The sequence below is a fragment of the Eubalaena glacialis genome, chromosome 7 (assembly GCF_028564815.1).
Source record: "Eubalaena glacialis isolate mEubGla1 chromosome 7, mEubGla1.1.hap2.+ XY, whole genome shotgun sequence".
Taxonomy (NCBI): domain Eukaryota; kingdom Metazoa; phylum Chordata; class Mammalia; order Artiodactyla; family Balaenidae; genus Eubalaena; species Eubalaena glacialis.
In genome coordinates, this window is record NC_083722.1 from 25986972 (window position 1) to 26008904 (window position 21933).

At 41.6% G+C, this 21933-nt stretch overlaps 1 protein-coding gene across 8 annotated transcripts in view; it reads left to right on the top strand.

Annotated features, from left to right (window-relative positions):
• PKHD1 (PKHD1 ciliary IPT domain containing fibrocystin/polyductin) overlaps positions 1 to 21933 on the top strand; it is a 446865-nt gene that overhangs the window by 220233 nt on the left and 204699 nt on the right. For all 8 annotated transcript variants that reach the window (XM_061196096.1, XM_061196099.1, XM_061196100.1 and 5 more), the window contains 3 exons: positions 7177 to 7354; positions 8746 to 8941; positions 20470 to 20535. In XM_061196096.1, coding sequence (XP_061052079.1) covers positions 7177 to 7354; positions 8746 to 8941; positions 20470 to 20535 — 440 coding nt within the window. The remainder of the gene's footprint in view (positions 1 to 7176; positions 7355 to 8745; positions 8942 to 20469; positions 20536 to 21933) is intronic.

Below are 21933 nucleotides of genomic sequence, written 5' to 3' on the forward strand. Positions count from 1 at the left end.
CTGAAGAATAGAGAGGTAATTAAGAACCATTTGTGGGCATAAATCATAGCCCACCCTCCCTCTGCCACTTCCTAGGTATGTTCCTGGACAAGCTCCTTCACCTCTTTCTGCTTCAGTTCTCCTATCAGTAAAATGAGCCAAATGGTACTTAACTCACAGGGTTGTTGTCTGGCATGTAGTAAGTGCTCAGTAAATGTTGTCTTTTAAAAGTCTCTACATTTATGAATGGTCTGATGAACCTAGGGGCAGGACAGGAATAAAGACGCAGAGGTAGAGAATGGACTTGAGGACACGGGAAGGGGGAAGGGTAAGCTGAGACGAAGTGAGAGAGTAGCATGGACATATATACACTACCAAATGTAAAATAGATAGCTAGTGGGAAGCAGCCGCATAGCACAGGGAGATCAGCTCGGTGCTTTGTAACCACCCAGAGGGGTGGGATAGGGAGGGTGGGAGGGAGATGCAAGAGGGAGGGGATATGGGGATATATGTATACATATAGCTGATTCACTTTGTTATACAGCAGAAACTAACACAACATTGTAAAGCAACTATACTCCAATAAAGAAGTTTTAAAAAAAAGTCTCTACATTTATGATTGACAAAACAACATATAAACTTACTACTAATAGAATAAAATATTATAGATGATTATGTTTCTGAGAAGCAAATGCCTGGCAAGGGAATTAAGTTTGCTCAAATGAAACTTAATCCAATTCTTGAAAAATAGGGAACACTTTCCAATAGCCACATGACACTGCACTTATCCAACGAAATATCCCAGAAAGTCATGGAATCTGGAGTCTTTCAGGACACAGTTTATGGTTCATTGTGCCCCAAAGCTTCTGTTTCTTTCTTCCTATTTCTCCTAGAAAAGAAAAGGTTAATGTTGCTGTTGATCACCTTGATTCTTAGATCCTGCTTAATATCCTTCCCTGTAGTGCTTTTGCGTTCAGTGTTTACCTATGGAACTGCTCTTAATGTGTCAGTGTTCAGAGTACAAGGCACCCCCTGCCTCTATGAATGCAAAAGTAAAGAAGAGTTGAAATGGAAATTGTGGCCTAGCTTTTCCTTTAATAATCGCCTAACGCTCCTTCCTAGGGATAAATAGGCATAGCATCACTAATGGTATCTTTTCAGTTCTCAAAAAAAACGCATGTGAGACAGGAAAATTCCAAGAAGTTTTATCCGCTCTCGGCAGCAGAGGTTACAGCAGTAAAATAGAAAAAGATCTAAACATCGAAATGGAGCCCAAACTGAGGAATATCATCAACAATACTCCATGGTTATTAAATTTCATGAATAATAAAGGGGTCCAGGGGTGTGCTGGTACCTGTTTTACAACTAGCTTTCTAGAATAAAGACCCGGATTTGTAGCATTTGCTTAATTCCGTGGTGAAAATACTCTCACACGATCTGTCCTGATATCACGGAATACGGAGTTGGGAAGAGGAGCTGATGGTGAGCTCATGAGGGGGAGGCTGTCAGCCCCACCAGCACCAGGTGTGCATATATATATAAGAGAAGGTAGGCTTTATAGTCTAACTCCCTACTAGATGCATAAAATTGTTTTTCAATGTTTCTGACAAGTAGTTGTCTACCTTGGAGTTGTGTAGCTCCAAGGGGTGGTGTTTTCATGTTCTGAGATTGTCATTCCAGCTGCATTCCACAGATCAAGAAAGAGATGCAATAGTATGTGAAGGATAGACAGATAGACAATAGACATCTATTGCTTCTCTTCAAGGATTAAGGTATAATAAGCAAGAATTATTATCCCAAGTGTGTCGCAAAAACTTTAGACACTACCTTTGGGGAGGTGCTAGGTTGATTTTGGGACTTTTCTACAATCAATTATTATTGCTTTAGCTAACTCTGAAAAAAGATAAACAGAAATATATATCTGCAAAGTCTTGGAGGAGTGATGTGGGGTGTACCTGCCGGAAACGCAAGGATTCATACGGCTTGCCTCTCTGCCTATCATTTCTATTTTTTACGTGAATTTAAGAATTGTTAAAAGTTTGGAAGAAAGTCTGAGGGTTATGGTTTCTTTTCTCTTAGGTTTCTTACTCAGAAGGAGAAATCTTTGTTTCTCAATCAATAAGGGTAGTATATACAGGAAACCCCTTACTGATACATGTCAGTTATCACTGGGTGATGGCAGATCAGCAGATAGAATAGTGGGTCTCGGACAGGACTTTTTTTTCATTAAAAAAAATTTTGTTTATTATTATTGCTCACCAATGGGGAGGTGCGGTTTCTTTACACCAGTAGGCATAGGGGCAAGGGGAATACACAGTTAGCAACCTGTATAGGATGGGCTACTTATGCAAAAATAAGACTCTCCAAAACAAAGGACAGTGGTGAGCTTCTGACAAGGACTTCTTATGAGCCCAGTGTATTTTTTTTTTTTAAACATCTTTATTGAAGTATAATTGCTTTACAATGGTGTGTTAGTTTCTGCTTTATAACAAAGTGAATCAGTTATACATATACATATGTTCCCATATCTCTTCCCAGTGTATTTTTAAAGGATGCTCAAGAAAAGTTGTGCCACAAAAATTTGTCGGCTGTGCTCAACATTTTGATTTTGTCCTCTTTGTGCAGTAAAAGATGAGAGTAACAGCAGCAAGCATGAATATCCAGGCAATGCTGACAGTACCATTTGGGGCTAGTTTTTATGATGTGTCTGGCTTAGGAGATGTGTAATTATAAAGGGTTTATTTCACAATTGCTCCGAATCTAGAGCATTTAGAGCTCAGTGCAGTGTTTGTCTTAATACACAGAGATATGGACCCTCAGGAAAAGTAAGCTAATGGTAAACACAAACCAGGGAGTTAATATTTGTTCTCACTGGTATTGTTGATTGCCTAACAACTCCTCTGTGGGCAGTATACACTCAACAGTTCTGCACAGTATCTGGGCACTAAATTACATAACTGTTGATGCAACTAGTATTGTAAATTGGTACTTAGGTTGGGAAGTTTTATCAAGTGATACTGCTATATTTCTAAAGGAAAATGTCCCTTAATTAAAAACAGGCTTGGTGATTAAAAAAAAAATTAAGCTACCTCATAGAAAAGGAAAGGCTTGTAGTCCTCTTGTCTTTTTGACTGTATACAGGAGCCATTGCTGACTTGGAGGTAAGGGTTAACATTTCAAATGGACTGGTTGCCTCCTGATTTCTTGCACATAAAGCCATGAGAAGTTCAGGGAGAGACTTCTTCCCCTAGTAATGAAGCTTTCTGCTGCTAATGGCCCATGCAGACTCCCTTGGCTCCTCCAAATTAGAAATACTTGTGTGCTCCTTTGCTTCATTAACAGTAAAGAGAGGGAGATTGGTGGCTATTTAGGGCACGGGGAAATTAGTGGCTATTTAGGGCAAGCGAAAATTGTAGTAATTATGGTTGGTAAATTCTCTTCATGGTATTCTTCTACTCTTGATGTTCTTTGGGTGCTTTTCAGAAGAGCCCACCACTGTCACTGCTGGCATTTGGCCTAGAAGGATGGGAGCTGATTTGACCTAGAATTTTTGGCCCTTGGGGTGATGGTCAACAAAAGGCATCTTGCCTACTGGGAGATGGGTCTTTCACATTTCGATTTGCTTTTCAGAATGCACAATATGATCCTTTCCACTACCGACTGTGATAAAGGAATATTTGATAACCTCCTTCTCTACCTGTATTTCCCTAAAGGAAGCTCATGCTGCCCTCGAGTGCCTGTGAAATTGCATCCCACATGAACCTTGGTTGAGGTGGATGGGGTGGCTTGATAGGATCGGGCAGTGAATGAGGAAGGTAGAGGAAAGGACGATTTAGGATCACAGTGTGCTATGGTTGGGTCTCTGGTTGACCAAGGGGTTAGCATCAGATTACTGGATGCTGTTGGAAGAAGGGCATCAAAAAGAAGGTGCAAAAGTCCCGAAGACGAATAGAACTGAATTAATCTTAGCATTTAGTGGTTTTACAATATTTGAAAACAGGGTCATGTTTATAGGGGCCTTCTGAAACTGGGGAGTATGGCCTGAAAAATGGCTCCTTCAGTAAGTGAAATTACAATCTATAGAAACAGAATCAGGAGAAATTAGATCTTAAAACTGACTTATAAATGTGATGCTGATAGAAATCTGAGAAATAATTAAGTCTAGTCCAAGTGACCAGGGGGAATTCTTGGGGCCACATTGCTGGAATGAAGAAGAATTTCTGGAAATATGCATTATCTCTTAAGAAAAGAGTGATAAAATATAGGCTGGTCAGGGAAAGTAAGTGACAAAATACAGGTTGGAGTAATTAGATGTGAACAGATGGATGCATTTGAACAAATAGAATTCTTTTGGTGTATAGTTAAAAAAAAAACCCAAAACCCTAATGTAAAAGTGGTTTAATTGAGAGCACTCAACTAGGATAGAAGAAATCTAAGTTCATAAGGAAATCTTAGTATTTTCCTAAACCAGGGCCCACTGTTAGGCAGATTGCTTGTATATGTCCAGGAGAGGTTTTCTGACCACTAAACTTAAGTGTGTAAGTCCTTTTGGTGAATATCTTATTGATAATGGGGTTGACTGTATCAGGATCTGATAACTTACGATCAATTGCTTATCTCCTTTGATGAGTAAGTTTACAAGAAATCTCCTGACACTCGTGTAGTTTTCTGGGTAGACTTCCCTGGGACCAAACATCACTAAGTAGCCAGTTAGAGTGTTCTAGTCCATTTAACACTCATTTATTCATTCAACAAACATTTGTTGAATACCCACTATGTGAAAGGCAGTTTTATTTCTCACTGCGAATTATTAAATGCAAATTCTGATTTATCAGTGAGTCTTTCTTGGAATTCAGTCTTTGTGATTAATTTTCCAGAGCCCATATGTCTCTGTGAAAGCTGAAGGGCTGCTCTTTCAGAACCTGAAATTCTCGGCATCATTTTCTGGACTGTGGGGAATTCCACCTGATGTATTGACCACGGTACTTGCTGCGTCTAACTCATTTGCCTCTTTGGTGTTTCAGCTTATCTCTTCTTATCACATTTGTTTTACATTTATTTCCCAGTAACCTATCTTCACTTAGTAAATATATTAGTTGGGCCAAATTGTGCTGGCTGATCTCCTGGGACCCTGGGACTCATGGTTTCAGTCAGGGTAAGAGAAAGCCATAGCGATTGAGGAGAAAGGGCTAGAAAATACAAGGGAGAAAATTAAGCTTTCTCAAGCTTGTCTAAAATTAAAATTTACAAATAAATTTCATAAATGGAGGAGGAATTTGAGGATGTGAGCTCCCCAAAGCTGGAAGAAGGAACAAGATAAAATATGGAGGGAATTTCCACAGTAGATTGGATGTTAGAACAGATGACCTTCATATCCACTCTGATTCTAAGAATGTGAGTCCAGGATTTACTTAAGTTCCGATTTAAATCTTGATATACATGCAAAAAAAGCCCTCCGTATCCCAGGCCCAAAGAGAGGAAGAAGCCCCCCCACCCCAAAATTTCTAAAGGTTTGGTGAATGCTATGTAGGGACATCTGGGAAAGAGTAGTTCTTTTATTCCAAATGCCCTGAGCATTCTTTATCCCTTTCATTTTACTTATTAACGGATGAAACAAACGCATTTAATCTTACAAGAAATATGTATCAAGTGCTACATTGCCAGGGCTAAAGCTCTGTACCATGAAAGGTTTTGAGTGTGTTTTTAAATGACCAAATATCCTGGATAAACTCTAGACAGTAAAATAAGTAGACAGAGTGGCAAACCAGGCACATCTGAGGTTCTTTCTTAAATGAGCTATAGGTAGACTTATTGGGCTTAGCGATGGTTACTGAATACTTCACATAGACTATCACTTTAAGTTTCACAGTTGCTATAGGAGATACATACTGTTGTTGTTTCCATTAAAAAAAAAAAAAGGAAATTAAAGCTTAAAGAGGGTCAGTGAGTCCCCCAAATTCATACACCTAGTGCACGCAGATATAGATTTCCAATTTACACCCATTTGACAATGGTGCCCAAGCATTTAACACTAAAACCAGTCTCCTCTCTATAATATGCCACTAGATTGTAAATTGGCTTTCCATGTGCTCACATCACCCCTCACTTTGAAAACCCAACATCCTCCTTTGTCTCATTTCCCTTTACTTTGAGAATTTAATTATCTGCCTGTAGCAACATGCCACAGTTAAAGATTCTCATCAAAACTAAACCAGAGGGGGAAGGACGGTCGTAATGGGTGTTGATTTCTTTTAGCTTTTGCTTTATTTTTTTTCTGTCCACTTTTTCTTTTAGGGTCTAAGCAGGTGGCAAAATCTATTTATCTTCTATTGAAGTCTTAAAAATCACTTTCTGGAATGGGCTGCATAGAATACTTTGTAGAAATTTAAAACTTTCTAGTTCTACCTGTGATGTTCACATACTACTTTTACCATACTCTGTCTCAGTTTCCTCACTTGGTAAAATGCTGTTCTTCTAGAAGCCCTTTCTCTACATTGGGAAGTTGGCATCGCTTTTGGGAAGAGCTCCTCCATGCAGGCTTTGTTTGTGTAACAAACATGATTTGAGTGCCCATAATGTGCTGGGCCCAGTGCCAAGGGGCAGGATACCAAAAAAGAGAAAATGTCTCTAACTTCAGGATGTCACATTCCTTGTTAACAAGCAAGAACGCAAACCCACCGGCACTGAGTGAGCCCTGGGCATCGCGTAAGCTCACAGGAGAGGACCCAGGGCCCTCTTCGTTCCGGGGAAGCTTACTGCGGCTGTTCCTGCTGGGACGTTCTAGGTAGGCTCTGAGGTTCTGGGCTTCAGCCACTGCTCCCCAGAGGGATAACTAGTAACTGTGTAATATGCTTTCTGCTGCTGATAAACCTGGGTTATGGCAATATTCTGACCTTGGACATTTCTGTGTTAAAATAATAGTATATAGTCCTGGCCTATATGAACTCATTAAGATGGCATTGATTAGTGGCCTAAGATGTGAGTGTTACAGGTCAGTGTGATGCACAAATGGTCCAGTGACACCTTCCCACTGGGCTTTTTGACACACACCATGACCGCTAAAACCTCTATAGACACTGGGACGAGAGACGTACATGGAGAAAATAGATGAATTATAGCTGATGGGAGAGGAGTGCCTTAGATCCAGGATGGACAAAAAACTTACCACCCACTTTTTTTCTTTTTAAATCACTCTAGAGCCAATGCCCCAAAAGTTTCTTATGATTTAACCATAACGGACAGCAGAAATAAGACAACCACTGTCAGTTATGTGCATGACACACTGTCTAACCCTTATGGCTGGATGGCGCTGCTCTTGGATCAAGAAACCTACTCACTGCGATTTGAGAGCCCTTGGACCAACAACTCTCTGCAGGTAACCCCCGGCATCCACTTGATGGTAGATTCCATTCCCCAGGGCTTCCCGTCTTTCCTTCTGTGATGTAATAGTTTGCAGGTATTAGCATCGTCTGGTGCTGATCAAGAAAACTGCAGCAGCATTTTGACCAGATGAATGTAACCTGAATTTGAGGTATGATTGTTTTTTATTTTAAACTTGAAAATTTTAGAATCTCTTTAAACCTCACCTTGAACACAGAATGGTTCTGCCTGAAATTTTAACTTTATTAATACAATGAAAAACAGCTTCTAAGCATCCTATAGAATTGTAGTCTTATATATTATGGGTTAAGAACCAACTTACCCCAGGGAAGTGTTTGTAGCCCAGAGAAAATATCTTCACAAGGCATTTTTTTACGTTGCACACTGCCACCTTGTGGTCAAAGATTAACTTGCACCTGAAAACGAAAGGCACTAGCCTTTCGTTTGGATTGGGTTGAAGGAGTCAGATGGTTAGGGGGAGGGAAGGTAGGAAAAACCATAAGGAAAATAGGTGCATTTTCTGAAGAAAATGAATCCAGTGGATTCCCTCAAGCTTCTTTTATTCCTTTTAACACATTTCTTTCTTCCCGTCTCATCACACACATTCTCCCTAAAGGTCATAAGAGCAGGTCTTAGGGAGCTGGAAGCAGGTGTGCCATAGATCTGAAGAATTCAAAGCAGAATCCCTTTGATCCCCTCACCACGGCTCTCAGGAAGAATGTGCACCTCTCTCTCCTTCCCCTGAGGTTCCCATGAGAACATTCTGGGAAGGTGAAGGCAGTAGTATGGTGACTCTGGAGGTGGACACCTGGGTCTCTGTCCCAGATCAGCGCTCTCCTGCTTTGTGATGTAGGGAGAGTTACCGAACCTCCACCTGCCTCAGTGTCTTCGTCTATAAAATGGAGGCAATACTAGTAACAATCCCCAGAGTCTTTCAAGGGTTGGATGCCTTGATATGAATGATGCCTGAGCCAATGCTCGACCATTAGCTGTTACTGTCATAAATGGATGGCACTCCTGTCATTGCCTGCCTGTTTGAGTCTTGGGGAAAACTGGACAGGAATTCTACATGTGTCTCTGTCTCTTCTTGCTGTTTGACCACGGACAAGTTACTTCGCTTGTCTGAACTTTGGTTTTCTCCTCTGTTAATTGAGATTGTTAAACAAGAAGAACCTTACAGCTTTCCGTCCTCACACTGTATGATTTTGTAGCTTTAGTTATGAATTTATGATGGAGTAGATTTAAGTAAGCCCATTTCCCACAAGAAAAGTAGCTGGTGTGAACAGTCCTGTTTCTAAACACTCCATCTGAGTTCTTTGTAACTCTTTTTCTGGGAAGAGTCTTCCTCACTCAATGAGCAATTTTGTACTTTTCTCTCACTTCAAGTACTCAGCGACATTTGAGAACTTTGCTCCTGGGAATTACCTGCTGCTGGTGCACACATACCTTTGGTCTTACCCTGACATCCTCATAAGGTGCGGGAGTCAAGCGGGGCGGTCCCTTCCGTCTCTTCCATCACCTGGTCGGGACCAAGGCTGTGACTGGTTCTTCCACAGCCAGTTGAGACAACTCACCTATCTGGGTAAGTATAATTGGATGAGCATGTTGAGCACATAGTCAGAAACCACTATTCCCTTTGGAATACCAAACACTGGTGCTATGAAGTGATGAGGAACTGAAAGAGACCGCTGTGTGTTATGGTTAAGTGGTTGGGCTGTGAATCAGACTGCCTGCCTTTGAATCCCAGCTCTAGCACCTACTAGCTATGGGACATCGTGCAGGTATTCTTTCTAAGCCTCAGCCTCCTCATCTGTAAAATGGGATAATAAAAGGACCTATCTAAAGGATAGGAAATTAAATCAAGGATAACATGTAAAATTCTTTAGCAGAGGATCTAAACCAGAGCAAGTGCTTAATAAACTTTGACTGCTATTCGTATTTTTCATTCATGTTAAGGCCATGTTGTATTTGTAGAAAAGTCAACTGCACATGTAAAGACAGGATGGCTGGTTGTGATCACCGATACAAGGAGCAGCAAAGGTACAGAGAGGCAGGATGAAGAGTGTAGTCAATGTGGAAGGTGAGAAGCCTTGGAAGGAAATCTGAGGTCAGGAAAATGAGATGCATGGAAGGCTATCTGAGGACTGGGGGATGGGCTGTCTTGTCTTGTGTCAGATGCAGCATCAGGGTGAAGGGTCCAGGAGCCTCATTTTATAGTACCAGAAACCCTACAGTGATTGCAGAGTAACAGGGGCCAAAAGGATTTCCTTACCTTCTTACTGTGCATGTTTCACGGGAGCCCAATGTGTGGGTCAGGGCCATAGATTTCTTTTGACTTCCTGGAGCTCATCTCATATTTCTTTTCCATATTATTTCAGCATTGGTCACTCTGGGTACGTGGTGTCCACTTATACCAACCTTAGCTCAGTGTGGTCTGTAAGAAGGAGAATCTGACAAAATGAGTCTCTAGAAGGACAATTTTGTTATGAACTGGTCTTAATAGATCCTGGTCGAAATCAGGGCCATGTCAAGCATGGCAAGTCCCAGTCTCTGCCACAAGCCAGACTTGGCCTTAAGGGTTTAGGGAGCTGGTAGGCATCCTGAGTTCTTTGTCCCTCTCACTTGTGCCTATCCATTTGTCAACTGGGTCTGATTACACTTGAGCCCTGGGGCGATTACATTTTAATAGCACCAGAGAGGAGAGGATGGTGCTTCCTGGGTTTTTAAAAAGTCTTGGCCAAATGGATTGCTCTATATTTTATTTGCACTGAATTGTATCATTCAAATTTTATTTCTGATTTGATTCATCCATAAATACAACCTAAAACTATAAAAAATCAGGATGGACAGAGATCCCTGAGACTGTTTTACCACTAGAGTCAAATACAGCCATTAAGTAAGAGCAAATAGTTGCCATTAACTTTAACTATGGCTATTCATTTGATGTATATTCCGAAACAAAATTTTAATTTCAAATTGCTTTTGTGTTATTAGTTAGCACGCTTCTGAGGAACCTGTCTTGTCCATGGATCAGATTTGTTCATGAACTGCAGACTAATTTGAACAGTCACATAAACCAAGCATGATAAAGGAACATTTGTGGCATAAAGAAAACAAAATCAAGTCATGCAGCTAAAGATTTTCTTCCCCGCATTATTTATTGAATTAACAGCAAGTTATGGTATTATACTATATTTACACATATGGTATAAATGCACATCTGTATAAGTATATATATATTTTATGTAGATGTGCATCTGTATTATATATGTACATATATAGGACTGAGGTGAATATTTCAGTATAAACCATTTTTATTAGGCAGACGGCTTTTATTAATTAAAGAGTCTTTGTATCAGAATACCTTGGTATCTCCACTTTTGAATAATATGAGTTGGGCAAGGACCAGGAAGTCACAGAGGGTTGCTGGAATGTTTAGTAAAGTTGGATACCCTGACTCCTTGGAGAGGATTCCTAGTCCTCCAAGGAGCGGCTTTCATGGTCATCTGTGCTCCCGTCATCCTCTGTCTGAATGGAGTAGGTAGGTGGCGAGAGCCAGGCCTGTTCCCATTCCTGGGCTGTCACAGTGAGGACTTGAGGTTTCAGGCGGAGCCGAGGCTCACACTGGTCTTCCGTGGTGGTGTCCCGTGCAGCTATATTGGGGTGTGTGCATTGGTCATGATTGTGGATATCCTCTGTGTAAAGTCTGCACCACCACTAGGAAGTTGAGGAGGCTACCATGGTGTCCGCAGACCAACAGCCCAACGGCGGTGACGTAGCTGCGGCTGACACCTCCAAAGGCTCCAAGCAGGAGAGTGCCAGTTATATGTTGATTAGTTTGTTACTTTCACTTAATTGTCTTCTTTGGACCATGGGGCTTTATAGGTCTCTGTGATTGGGATAATTTACATAAAATACATTTAATCCAAGAAGAGAAGCCCTCACAGTCTATGTGGACATATTCCTGGAATGAAAAAAAAACAAAACAAAACCCATGGGGAGGTTGTGTATACAGAAGATTCATTTTATTATAGGGAAACTGCTTGACCCTCCTCCAGGTCCACTGAGTTTCCTGTCAGGCTTTGGGGGGTGGGCATGGTTGGGGGAACACTGCTCCTTTCCCTGCTGGCCTTCCATCTGGAGTCCTGCTCCACTGACAGTTGGCTGGCTTTCACTCATTCCTTGACCACTTCTCAGTAGACCATCTTTTGTATTGTTGGTGTGCAGCCCTACCACATCCCCCCAGAGGGGAAGTTTTAAAAAAATCACAATTATCTTCATTTCCTCCATTTGGCTCCTTGCTATGTGATTTAAGATGCCTGACTCATCTTCCACCCAGCCGAGAATGGCAGAGAGCAGAACCCAGGCATTCTGGCTCCTGGCTGTGACTCTCTCCACTAGAGTGTGCTGCCCCCTCAATAATCATGGGCCACTGACCAACAAGGGTGGGGGGTGCCAGGCAGTGGTGCAGGAGAAAATTTCTCACTGGTCCCCATGACAAGGAAAAAAGTCCCGCACATATAGTATTTTTTGACTCTCGCCTTTCTCTTCTTTACCAAGGCAAGTTTTGTCTTTGTTCAGCAATGTCTTTACAGAATGCAGCTTCTTTGGAAAGCTCATGGCCAGAGTTTAGGGCTTCGGGTTTTAATCAGTGGCTGGCTGGCTATTTTACCTGGGGCATGGAATTATAAATTCTCCATGCCTCCGTGGCTGCATCTATACAACGAGGTTAAGAATGCTTACTTATCTCTTGGAATTGTGGTACAAAACACCCAAACATCTTCAAGTGTGATTAGCATGCCCATGTTATTTTATTACACATTTTCTCAGTAGATTGTTTCTCTAGAATGTTTCTTTTTTTCCCGGAAGGTGGTCAGTCTCAGGTGCCTTGAATTCCATATACCCGTCATAACTTGTCTAAAAGAGTCTCATTCTACTTTCCTTGACTAGCTTTTGTAAGATAACAGATTCATGATAACATGACGTATATGATATATGGGTCCACTGATTGAAACTTAATATCACTTAAGCAATTGTTACCCACAGAATAAGATAACCTTGCTCATTTAAGAATCTTTATTAAGGAGATTGGTTCTAAAGCCTTTCTAAAGCCCCTTAGACTTCTGCCCAAGGAGCCACTTACAAAACAGACCACAAGTGAAGTCCTTGTGTGCTACAGTTTGTGGTAGGATCCCGGAGGGGCAATATTTGGTGTGATAAACTATCATGAACGGCAGTGGTGAACTGCAACTTCTACACCATGCTTGCGAACGGGTCTGACTATAAAACAAGCGTTCCTTCATATTGTCAAACTTGGAGTCAAATCCAGAGAGCCCATTTTTCAGTCTCTGTGATCGGATTCACTAGCACTCCTGTCTCTGACTTACACAGCCAGTTTCCCACTGCCTCTGTCCCTGTTGGTTTTTTCCCAGGGATGTTTTAGTTCGTGGTGAACTATTTTTATTTTTTAGTTACATTCACGCTATGAAATAATTAGTCAGCTAATTAATCTGGTTTACAAGCTTTGTAGGATTCTTCAGCTGTCAGTCAGGCCCAGGCCTGAGGCCTACATCTAGTCTCAGCTCTCTTGCCCATGTGATTCCCGTTGCCATGGCTACCGGCTACATCTGCTGACACCCCACTCTCTATTTATTGCTTAATTAAGAATTTCACGCTCTGCCCTTATCTGCCTCTAAGAACAAGCGCATACTGTTAAGAAATTCCGAATTTACGCCCGGGCACAAGGAAAGCCTTTCTTGCGGGCTTGGCTGGATGGAGCCTCTCTAACGATCTTCTCGGCATCCCAGCCGCCACCCTTCAATCAAAAATCATTAAATGGGGCAGAGATAATGAGCATGCAGCGTATCAAAAGCAGGATGTTTGCTTGGTCCAAAGGAGGAAAAGCTGCTAGGCCCCATGGTCTGCTCCACTTCAAAGGGAGATGAGACCCCCTCATCACTGGGGCCTGATAAAGCCTCATTTGTTCTGGGCTTGACTTATGCAAAAGGTCTGGTATGTCAGAGTCCCATCTCACAGACGTGGGCTCCCCCCACCTCTTGCCTCCACCTCCACCGGCCCGGCCCCCTCCCCGGCCTTCCGCACACTCGTGTGTCAGCACTTAGGCAGCTGGGTCCCCCAAAGCATCAGGCGGAGCGTGTAATCACTGACTCCGCGCTGACAATGGCCACTTGTAGGGGGGTGGCCAGGAGGAGGTCTTCATCACAATAGGGACACAATTATTGCAGCTGCTAGGGAGGGCTATGCTTCTTCCTGTGGAAACGCAATAGGACTTGCCCAAAACAGGAGGACAAGGCTGGGGGAGGTGGTGGGGGTGAGGAGGGGTGGAGAAAACACCCTTGAGTTGATTATTCATATTCTGACTCTTGGAAGCCTGATGCGGAACCGGTGGGGTCCCAGCAGCTGTTCCTGCACAGTTCTCTTCTAATAATTGTACATTCTGTCCGGGGTCAACTTACTTTTGACCCTGTCCTTTTATATTGGGAAGAGGCTCTTTAGGGCAAACTGTTGGGTTGTGGCAGTGTGCATTAAACACTCACAGCCCCCTTCCCCTTGCTTTATCCCCTACCCAACCAGCAGCCGGTGGGTGATAAATTCCTATCAGATGCCGAGCCATTCACACTCGCCCCCTGGCCCGAGTTCACACAGCAGAGATGCAGCCGAGCTGGGATATTGTGTGAGGCGGCAGCTGAGAAAGTCCGCCTGCTAGGCTTGGAGGCTCTCGTGTACCACCTTCTTCTGATCAGACTGAAAAAAAAAGACACGTCTAGCCAGGCTGGTCAATGCTTGTTTCCAAATGTCCCCCTCACCAAGATAAAGGCAGGCTGTTTGGCAAGAAGCCGGGGCTGTTGTCTATGAGGGCAAGTGGGCTGTGGATAGAAAGACAGATGGACTTTATTGTCTCAAAAAAGAACTCAAGTCACATCACCCAGAAGGCTCAGAAAAGATGCTGTTAACTTGGAACATCCTGAAAATAAGGCATGTTTTCCCAAGTTGGCAGTGAGGCGAGCAGGGATTCGGCCCAGGTTTCTCTTTTCTCAAAGCGCTAAGGCACTGGGATGGAGCAGGCTGCCGCCTAGACCCTTCTGTTCTTCAGCTGGTCTAGGAGACCCCATGCAACTCCTTGAGAAGGAATCTTGTTAGGTTCTAATGAGAGAGGACTCAGCTGGCTCCCCAGAGCTCTTTGGGAGGATTTTATGAGCAGAGCAGAATCATAATCCTTTGAAAATCTGCAGCCATTCCCATGCCGAGGCCCTCTAAGGCAATCTATAGCATTCTAGTTAATAAATTAATTTACATTCTTATAGAAAACTCATTCCCCAAAGATCCCCAAGGATTGGTACCGGTAATATAGAGAGCTGACTTCAGGGAAATGCACGACAAACCTTTATGGCAAAAATATAGAGAACGGAACAGGAGCTGCGCATGTGAAAAGGGATTTTGCCTCTCAATTACAAGCAACTTCTCCAAAAGGAGAAGGAAGGAAGAAATGGAGAAAAGGAAAGAAAGAAGGAAGGAAGGAAAACTCAGGAGTCAGAATCAGATACTTTTTCAAGGAATCACTCAAGGTTAAGGAGCTAATTCTCAGCGATGCTGGTGGCTGGCCTCCGTTCACACAGGTCATGGGTGGTATAACCAGTATCCCGACTTGGCTTTTCTGACTCTATTTCAGTGTTTTTTCTAGTATACTAGTGTTTTGTTTTGTTTTAATCTAAGCTTATGTACCTACCCACCCTTGTAAACCAGTTCTTCTTTCTCCTGTTTGTAGGAAAAAGCTGTACTTGTTAACTCCTCTGTGCTTCTTGAACTTTACATATTTGAGTATCGCCTTCACACTTTGTCACATCCTTATGCCTCCTGTGCTATTACTTACTTGATATTTTTCTTACATCAATTCCCACACTGCCTTATTTTTAAAACCTGTCTTTTTTTTAAGCAATATTATCCATAAAATCATGGGTTTAATGACCTACTTGCTTTCTCTAAAACACATTAACATTCATAACTATTAAAATAAAACTTTTATACTACTAAAATGATCACATTACATTTTATATTTTGGGAGTATACTTTGGTTTTCAAATTTTTGGTATAATTGATGAAAAGTAAGAATTGTGAATATAAGGATCTCTCTCTCTCTCTCTCTCTCTTTTTTTTTTTTAACCTGGGTTCCTTTCCTCACCTGCTAAGAATACCTGCCACTTGCTAAGAGAAACTTTTACTCACAGGTTTTTACCTGTGAGTAAAAACCACATTTTTAAGAGTAGAGTATGGAAAAGTTTGTAAAATTCCTTCAAGAAGTGCTTTCTAAGTGTGCCTCATGGGCAAACAGCTGGAATGCTTGCTCCCAGGTCCCCCGCCCCCGGAAGTTCTGGTTCTGTAGATCTGTGCAGGGCCCAGGAATCACACACGCCCTGTGCAAGCATGGCAAACCTTGCTCTGAGTCAGAATAACAATTGTTATTGTTCTCTGAGTTAATTAAGAAGGTTTAATTGAGCTAACTCTCAGGACTGGTTAATGCAGATGTATCTCTCAGCATCTTGATCAAGTTCTTTTACTCTTAAAAAAATTACACCTTTTTATGAATGAATGTTATTGGGAATAATAGAAGACTCACAAGTGTTGGAAGGATTTTCATATCATATTTCTGTGAAGGTCTTGAAAAGATCCTGGGTGACGAGGTCAAGGTCATTCAGTGGCTGTCTCCAAGAGGCTGGAATCAGACGAGAGTGGTCCTGCGAATCAAGCTTTAGCTGCCCAGGGACCAGTTGACAAGAAAGCCTTCTCTGTGGCTGAGTGAATGAAGCTCATTTCTGAGGAGCAAGAACTGAACAGGGAGGGAGAAACAGAGCAGGCGGGTGCAGGAGTGTGAGAAGAGGTGGAGGTCGAGGACAGGGCAGGTGAAGATGAAAATGCAAAGAGAGGACCAACCCAAGAGCTGGCCCATGAAGATGGCACTGGAACTGGGTCCAGGGCCAAAAGAGAGGGAGAGCAGGCACGAGTCAGGTGAGACTGGAAGAAACTCACAGACACAGAAGTAGTTGCTGTTTCCCATTCTCTCCACGTGTAGTTAGTAGCTGACTCATGCTAGATAAATGTAAGCTGAGTGAGAGGTCCTAATACGTGTACAGTCCTCAGTGGCAAGGTGAGCATGTGGATAGAGTGAAGAGGAAAACAGGCAAGGGATCTATTACTAAGATACCAGCTGGTTTTTCTTTTTAGGTAAGCAGGTACTCTCTCCCTCCAAAATTCCAAGAGAAAATGGGACCTGCCCTGGGAGAGAATCAATTAATTTTTCTCTTCCTTAGGGCCCTCGTGAGGACAAAATTTGCCAACACATCACTCTGGCAGGCATGAGAATCAGATCTACATGAGTAACTCTCTTTTCTCTCACCAGGAGCCATTTTCTTACACGTTTCTCTCTTTCTCCTAGATGTCTGTGTTTATAGCAAGCTTAGATCATGTAGCACTCATCAGAATAATTTGGCTATAATTGACCCAAAGGTTTCTTTTCTTTTTGAGGACCAACCAGATATTCTTACAATCTGTAAGGATCAACGGCAGTGAGGCTCCATTGATAAACAAAGGAGATTAACCATTCTCATATTACAAATACAAAATCAGAAATCATAAGCACTGAGAAAGCATATGTACAATATCACAGCTTGTGTTAGGCTCTTAAACTCTTCCTGAGTCAATACCTTTATTCTCAAATGATTTTTATCCCTCTTGGTATTTCTCCAAATTGGAAATGACACTGCATTTACGCTGTCTTTTATAGAGTCAAAGCACTTAGCAAACTTCAGCGGATCTGGTTAAGTTGCTTACAACTCTGAATACTAGGGCTTATCGTGATTAGGTGCAGCTGTCAAAAGAGTGAAAGCATATTTTTTGGGTTTTGTTAACTGGCTCCTAGAATAATGAACCTGTCGTAATAACGGTATTGATGATGACTCACATGTATTGTTCATTTGAGCCAAGAGCTATGCTAAGCACGTTACCTGGATTTTCCATCTTTTCTTCCCAATCACCCTATGATGTAAGGCGGTACGATGATTCCCATTTTCACAGGAAGTGAGTGAGGTTCAGAACTTGTCAGGTGCCCGCATCTAGGACCTGGAAAACCCAAGATTCAAATCCAGGCTGTTGGATTTCACCCACACACTTCCTGCCCACTCTCTGTGGTCTCTCTCCGCCTAGAAGTGGTGTTTGGGAAGAAACAGCCCTCTGAGCCAGCTCCCACGCTCAGAACCAGCCCGCAGGGGGCATGTGGTATAGGAAATCAGACTTTTCTAATTTTTCCTGCTTTTGGTGATGTTGCTCCATTTCCTGTGATACTGAAACTGCTTCTCTTCTCAGATTGAATGATATTCACACACCTGCTTTAATAAAGTGAACAGTAGCTTTCCAAAGCATGTTTTAGTTTCAGTGTCTGCTTTGGGGAAGAGGTTGCTCTGGAGGTGGGAGCCATTCGTGCACGTGTAGAGGCTGAACAAAGTCAGAGTTCACCCAGATCAGAAGCCACCAGTGTCGAGGTGCAGGCGTGACAGCTCGCTGCTCCAGGGAGCCTTGGTTCACCAGGGACAGGGCCTGGGTAAGGGCTTTAATGGATGAAGGAAAGGGGGACAGCCTATACTGGGGGTCCGGTATGTCCAGGGCTCACCTTTTCAGTTTTCTGGGTGATCATCACTGCTGCCTATGACGACTACGTAATCATCATAACTACAGTTCCTGATACTGTACTGGCTGGGGGTATCCTTTTCACCCAGGGGATTCTGGATACACTGATTATTTTCCCTCTACTTCAAATTCCCTCCTCTATATAGTGGGAAAAATGATGTTTCAGTCTAGTTGATTTACAACGTTTTGTTAGTTTCTGGTGTACAGCAAAGTGATTCAGTGATTATATATATATATATATATTCTTTTTCATATTCTTTTCCATTATGGTTCATTACAAGACATTGAATATAGTTCCCTGTGCTGTACAGTAGGTCCTTGTTGTTTATCTGTTTTATATATAGTAGTGTGTATCTGCTAATCCCAAACTCCTAGTTTATCCCTCCTCCCCACCTTCGGTAACCATGTTTGTTTTCTATATCTGTGAGTACAAGGATGATTTTTATAACATCTTTAAATGAACTGACTTCCCTTTCCAAATGATTCTTGGAATTTTTAAAAAATTTACCTTTCTTAGAGTTTGATTCCATTACAATATTTTATTCCTTTCTCTTGTACAAGGGTATTCTATTGTTACAGACTTTTGCATGTTTTTAGATGTCATTTTGCCGTATTCCCTTTCTCTTTTCTTTCTGATGGAACCTATCTTTTTTACCATTTTGTCTTTTGGCTCCTTTAAAAGGGTTAATTCCTGCCTCCATTTGTTTAATTTGTCAAAATTGCCAGTTAAGTTCTGGCATCCAGAGTAGAGAAGTATAAATTTAGGATTTCTGATTGGTCCATGAAAATTAAGTATCTACATGTCCAACAATGTCTAGTGTCTTAAGGTACAGGAGAAAATTCCCTCCCTCAAAGATTTAAAGACAGAGCTAAGGACTGAGGCAATCCTAAATTCACCACAGTTGATGCACAGTGGTATTTGCTCAATTGAAAGAGAGCTTGGGATAAGTATCACTGCATGGTTTTAGAAATGCTTTTAAACTTTAGAAAATGCATAGATCAGTGTGAGCAGAAGTGGATGAGTTAGACATGATAGAAAAAAAGAGATGTTAAGCTGGTGGCTTTATTATTAATTACTTTTATTATTTAAGTTAGAAAAGTGGGTGAAATTTGCAATAGTATAAAGAAACAATGTAAGTAAAGCTTTGGAAGTGATGATAAAGTAGAGCACATAAAGAACATGTTGGCCATTCTACCTGGTCAAAAAAGTGTGTACAGTGGAAGGAGAAAGCCACAGACTCATGCATTTTATAATGGGAAAGAATTTTAAATTGAAATATAGTTGATTTACAGTATTATGTTAGTTTCGGGTATACAACATAGTGATTCTGTATTTCTGCAGGTGATACTCCATTATAGTTTATTACAGAAAAATTTTAAATGAGAATAATGAACAAGATAAGAATAGAATCAGAGAGGTCTCATCATGGGTGTTTTGGGGGATTATTTTCTTTGTAATGTTCTGAAGCTTATGCTTTGTAATTAGAAAGAATGATCCTAGGTCTGCTCCATTCTGTGATAGAGGAAAGGGTTTAGGGTTCCAGGGAGCGGCAAATGGAGAGCATGGGTGGGACCAAGGCCCCAAGGCAGCAACCTTCAGCATCATTGGGTCCTTCGGTGGTGGGAGGTGCTGGCCTCCATGGCATCAAATAAAGCAGAAAGGTAATTAACCACTAAGAGACAAGGTGTTACTGAAAAGTGGAGTTGGCGCACCTGATTACTAATTAATCAGGCGTGAGAGGACCTTGTAGATGCATTCACTATTTAATTACAGCAGCCTCTCTTGGCAAAGGAGCATATGTTCCCAGCTTAATCTACTGGTTTATACTGACATCAAATTGTCATTATCAGAAAGAATCAGGCCTTTTGATTATTTCCACTAATTTATTGAACACTTAAAATTAATGAACCCCAGGCCTTTAAATGTGCTCAGTTGGTTTGGAAGATGGGAGGAGAAAGCGGGGTGGGGAAAAGGCTTCATTAAAAGGACAATTTGTTTGGATAAAGGTAAAGCAAATACATTTCATGGGTGATCTGAACTCTACTGGTGAAAAATACATGAATTCTAAGAGCTGAGCCTTCAAACTGTTCAAGGGGAAATAGGATATGAGGGGTGTCCTGCTCACCAACACTGGCCTCCAAAGAACATACAGTGAAACAATTTTTTCCCTAATTATTTATGTGCCAATTCTTTTGGAAAGCTCACTGCAATTAAGTTTACAAATAAAAACAATCAAAATCAAATATTAGAAATCAATTGTTAGACTAACTAACAAGGACTTCATTTTTTTATTTTGAAAATTTAGTTAGGTTGGGGAGAATTTAGCACAAAGCCATTGTTCTCACATATGAATCTCTTTCGTATTAAGATAATCTTTGTATCACATCCAAGTTATGGTTTTTTGTGTTCAGTTTCAGGTGAAGGCCAAGTTCAAGTAATTCTCCAGGTGAGGGAAGGTGTGGCGCCAACTATTTCAGGTGAGTATTAACTCATCAAATAGAATTGCCTGGTACAGCAGAATGTCCTCCAGTCGTTTTATAAATTCCTCCCATCATACTGTTTGTAGGGCAAGTACCATACAGCCCTAATGCTTTTATGTCTGACAACTCCTTATTGTGTCACCCTTACGGCTAAAATATACGTCTGCATGTCAAAGAAAGATATAAGAATTGGTGCATTTCAAAACATAGGAAAGTAAGAATTACAACATGTAAATAAGCACATTTCATGAATTATGGACCACATGTGCACACAGGAGTCCAGATCTGCAGATGAGCCATTAGGCCCCCACCAAATGGAAAGAAAAATTCAGGGTATCTCAAAACTCTAATTGTTCCCAGTAATTTCAGGAAATCAGGGTAAACAAATGCTCCCCATAAGTCAGATGGTTCTGTGAAATCTTTCTAACTCATAAAAGCTAAACTCTCAAAGACTAAATGACTCATAAGCACCTTCTAATATATTTCATTGTTTGTTTTTGTTTACCCTGAGTTAATTAAGTTTGTTTGTTTTAATTGAGTTTGTTTTTATTTGCAGCCGGGATAAATCTTTTCAAAGGCTGAGTTTTCCTTTGATTTCCAGGGGCATTTTTGTGTTATGTCAGAGAAGAGCTCGGGCTAATCAGAAAATGATCTAATTTCTCCATTTAAATTAATAAATAAATGAGGTTAAGGTATAGGACTAAAACTGTATGTAAACTAGAAGTACCGACGATGACCCCTTCATGCTTATTGGACCAAGAAGAAAGGGATTCTTTGTTTTTATATCTGTTTCTGAGCTGCCATAGCCTTTGCTCTTTCTGTCCCTGGTTCTTTATCACTTTTTTCCTTTAGGTGACTCAAAATGCTTTGTTTGTTGAATGCCTCTCATGTGAGGTGTGGGAGGTGACAACAGTGAACAAGATAGAATGGTCTTTGACTTCATGGGATCTTATGGTCACCGGGGAATGTCAGTCAAATGACTAAATAATCAAGGAATATGTTTCCTTTAAAATAACTGTTACCAAAGAAAAGTATCTTACAATTCTCTCCTCTCTGGATGTCCTGTGTTCAAATTCCCCCGAGAAGAGATACGTTTGGTTGGGTCAGCCCCTGTTTTGTAGAGAACCTACCTGTTGGGGGAGCTCTCATGTCAGGCCCCCTCAGAGGATACTGGACCATCTGTGGGTGGCCATTCCTGGGTGCGGCAGCTTTCGTCAGCATGACATGCCTCTCAGCACTTAGTGCGAAGATTTCTGTATTAAGGACTCTTTGGAAGGACACTGTGGGTGGCTGGCATCCGGGGCTTTTCAGCAGGGGTCAGTTTAACTGGGAGATGCTTCACTTGGCCTGTCAATTACAACATGCTGAATAAATAGAAAACTGATGCTTCATAGA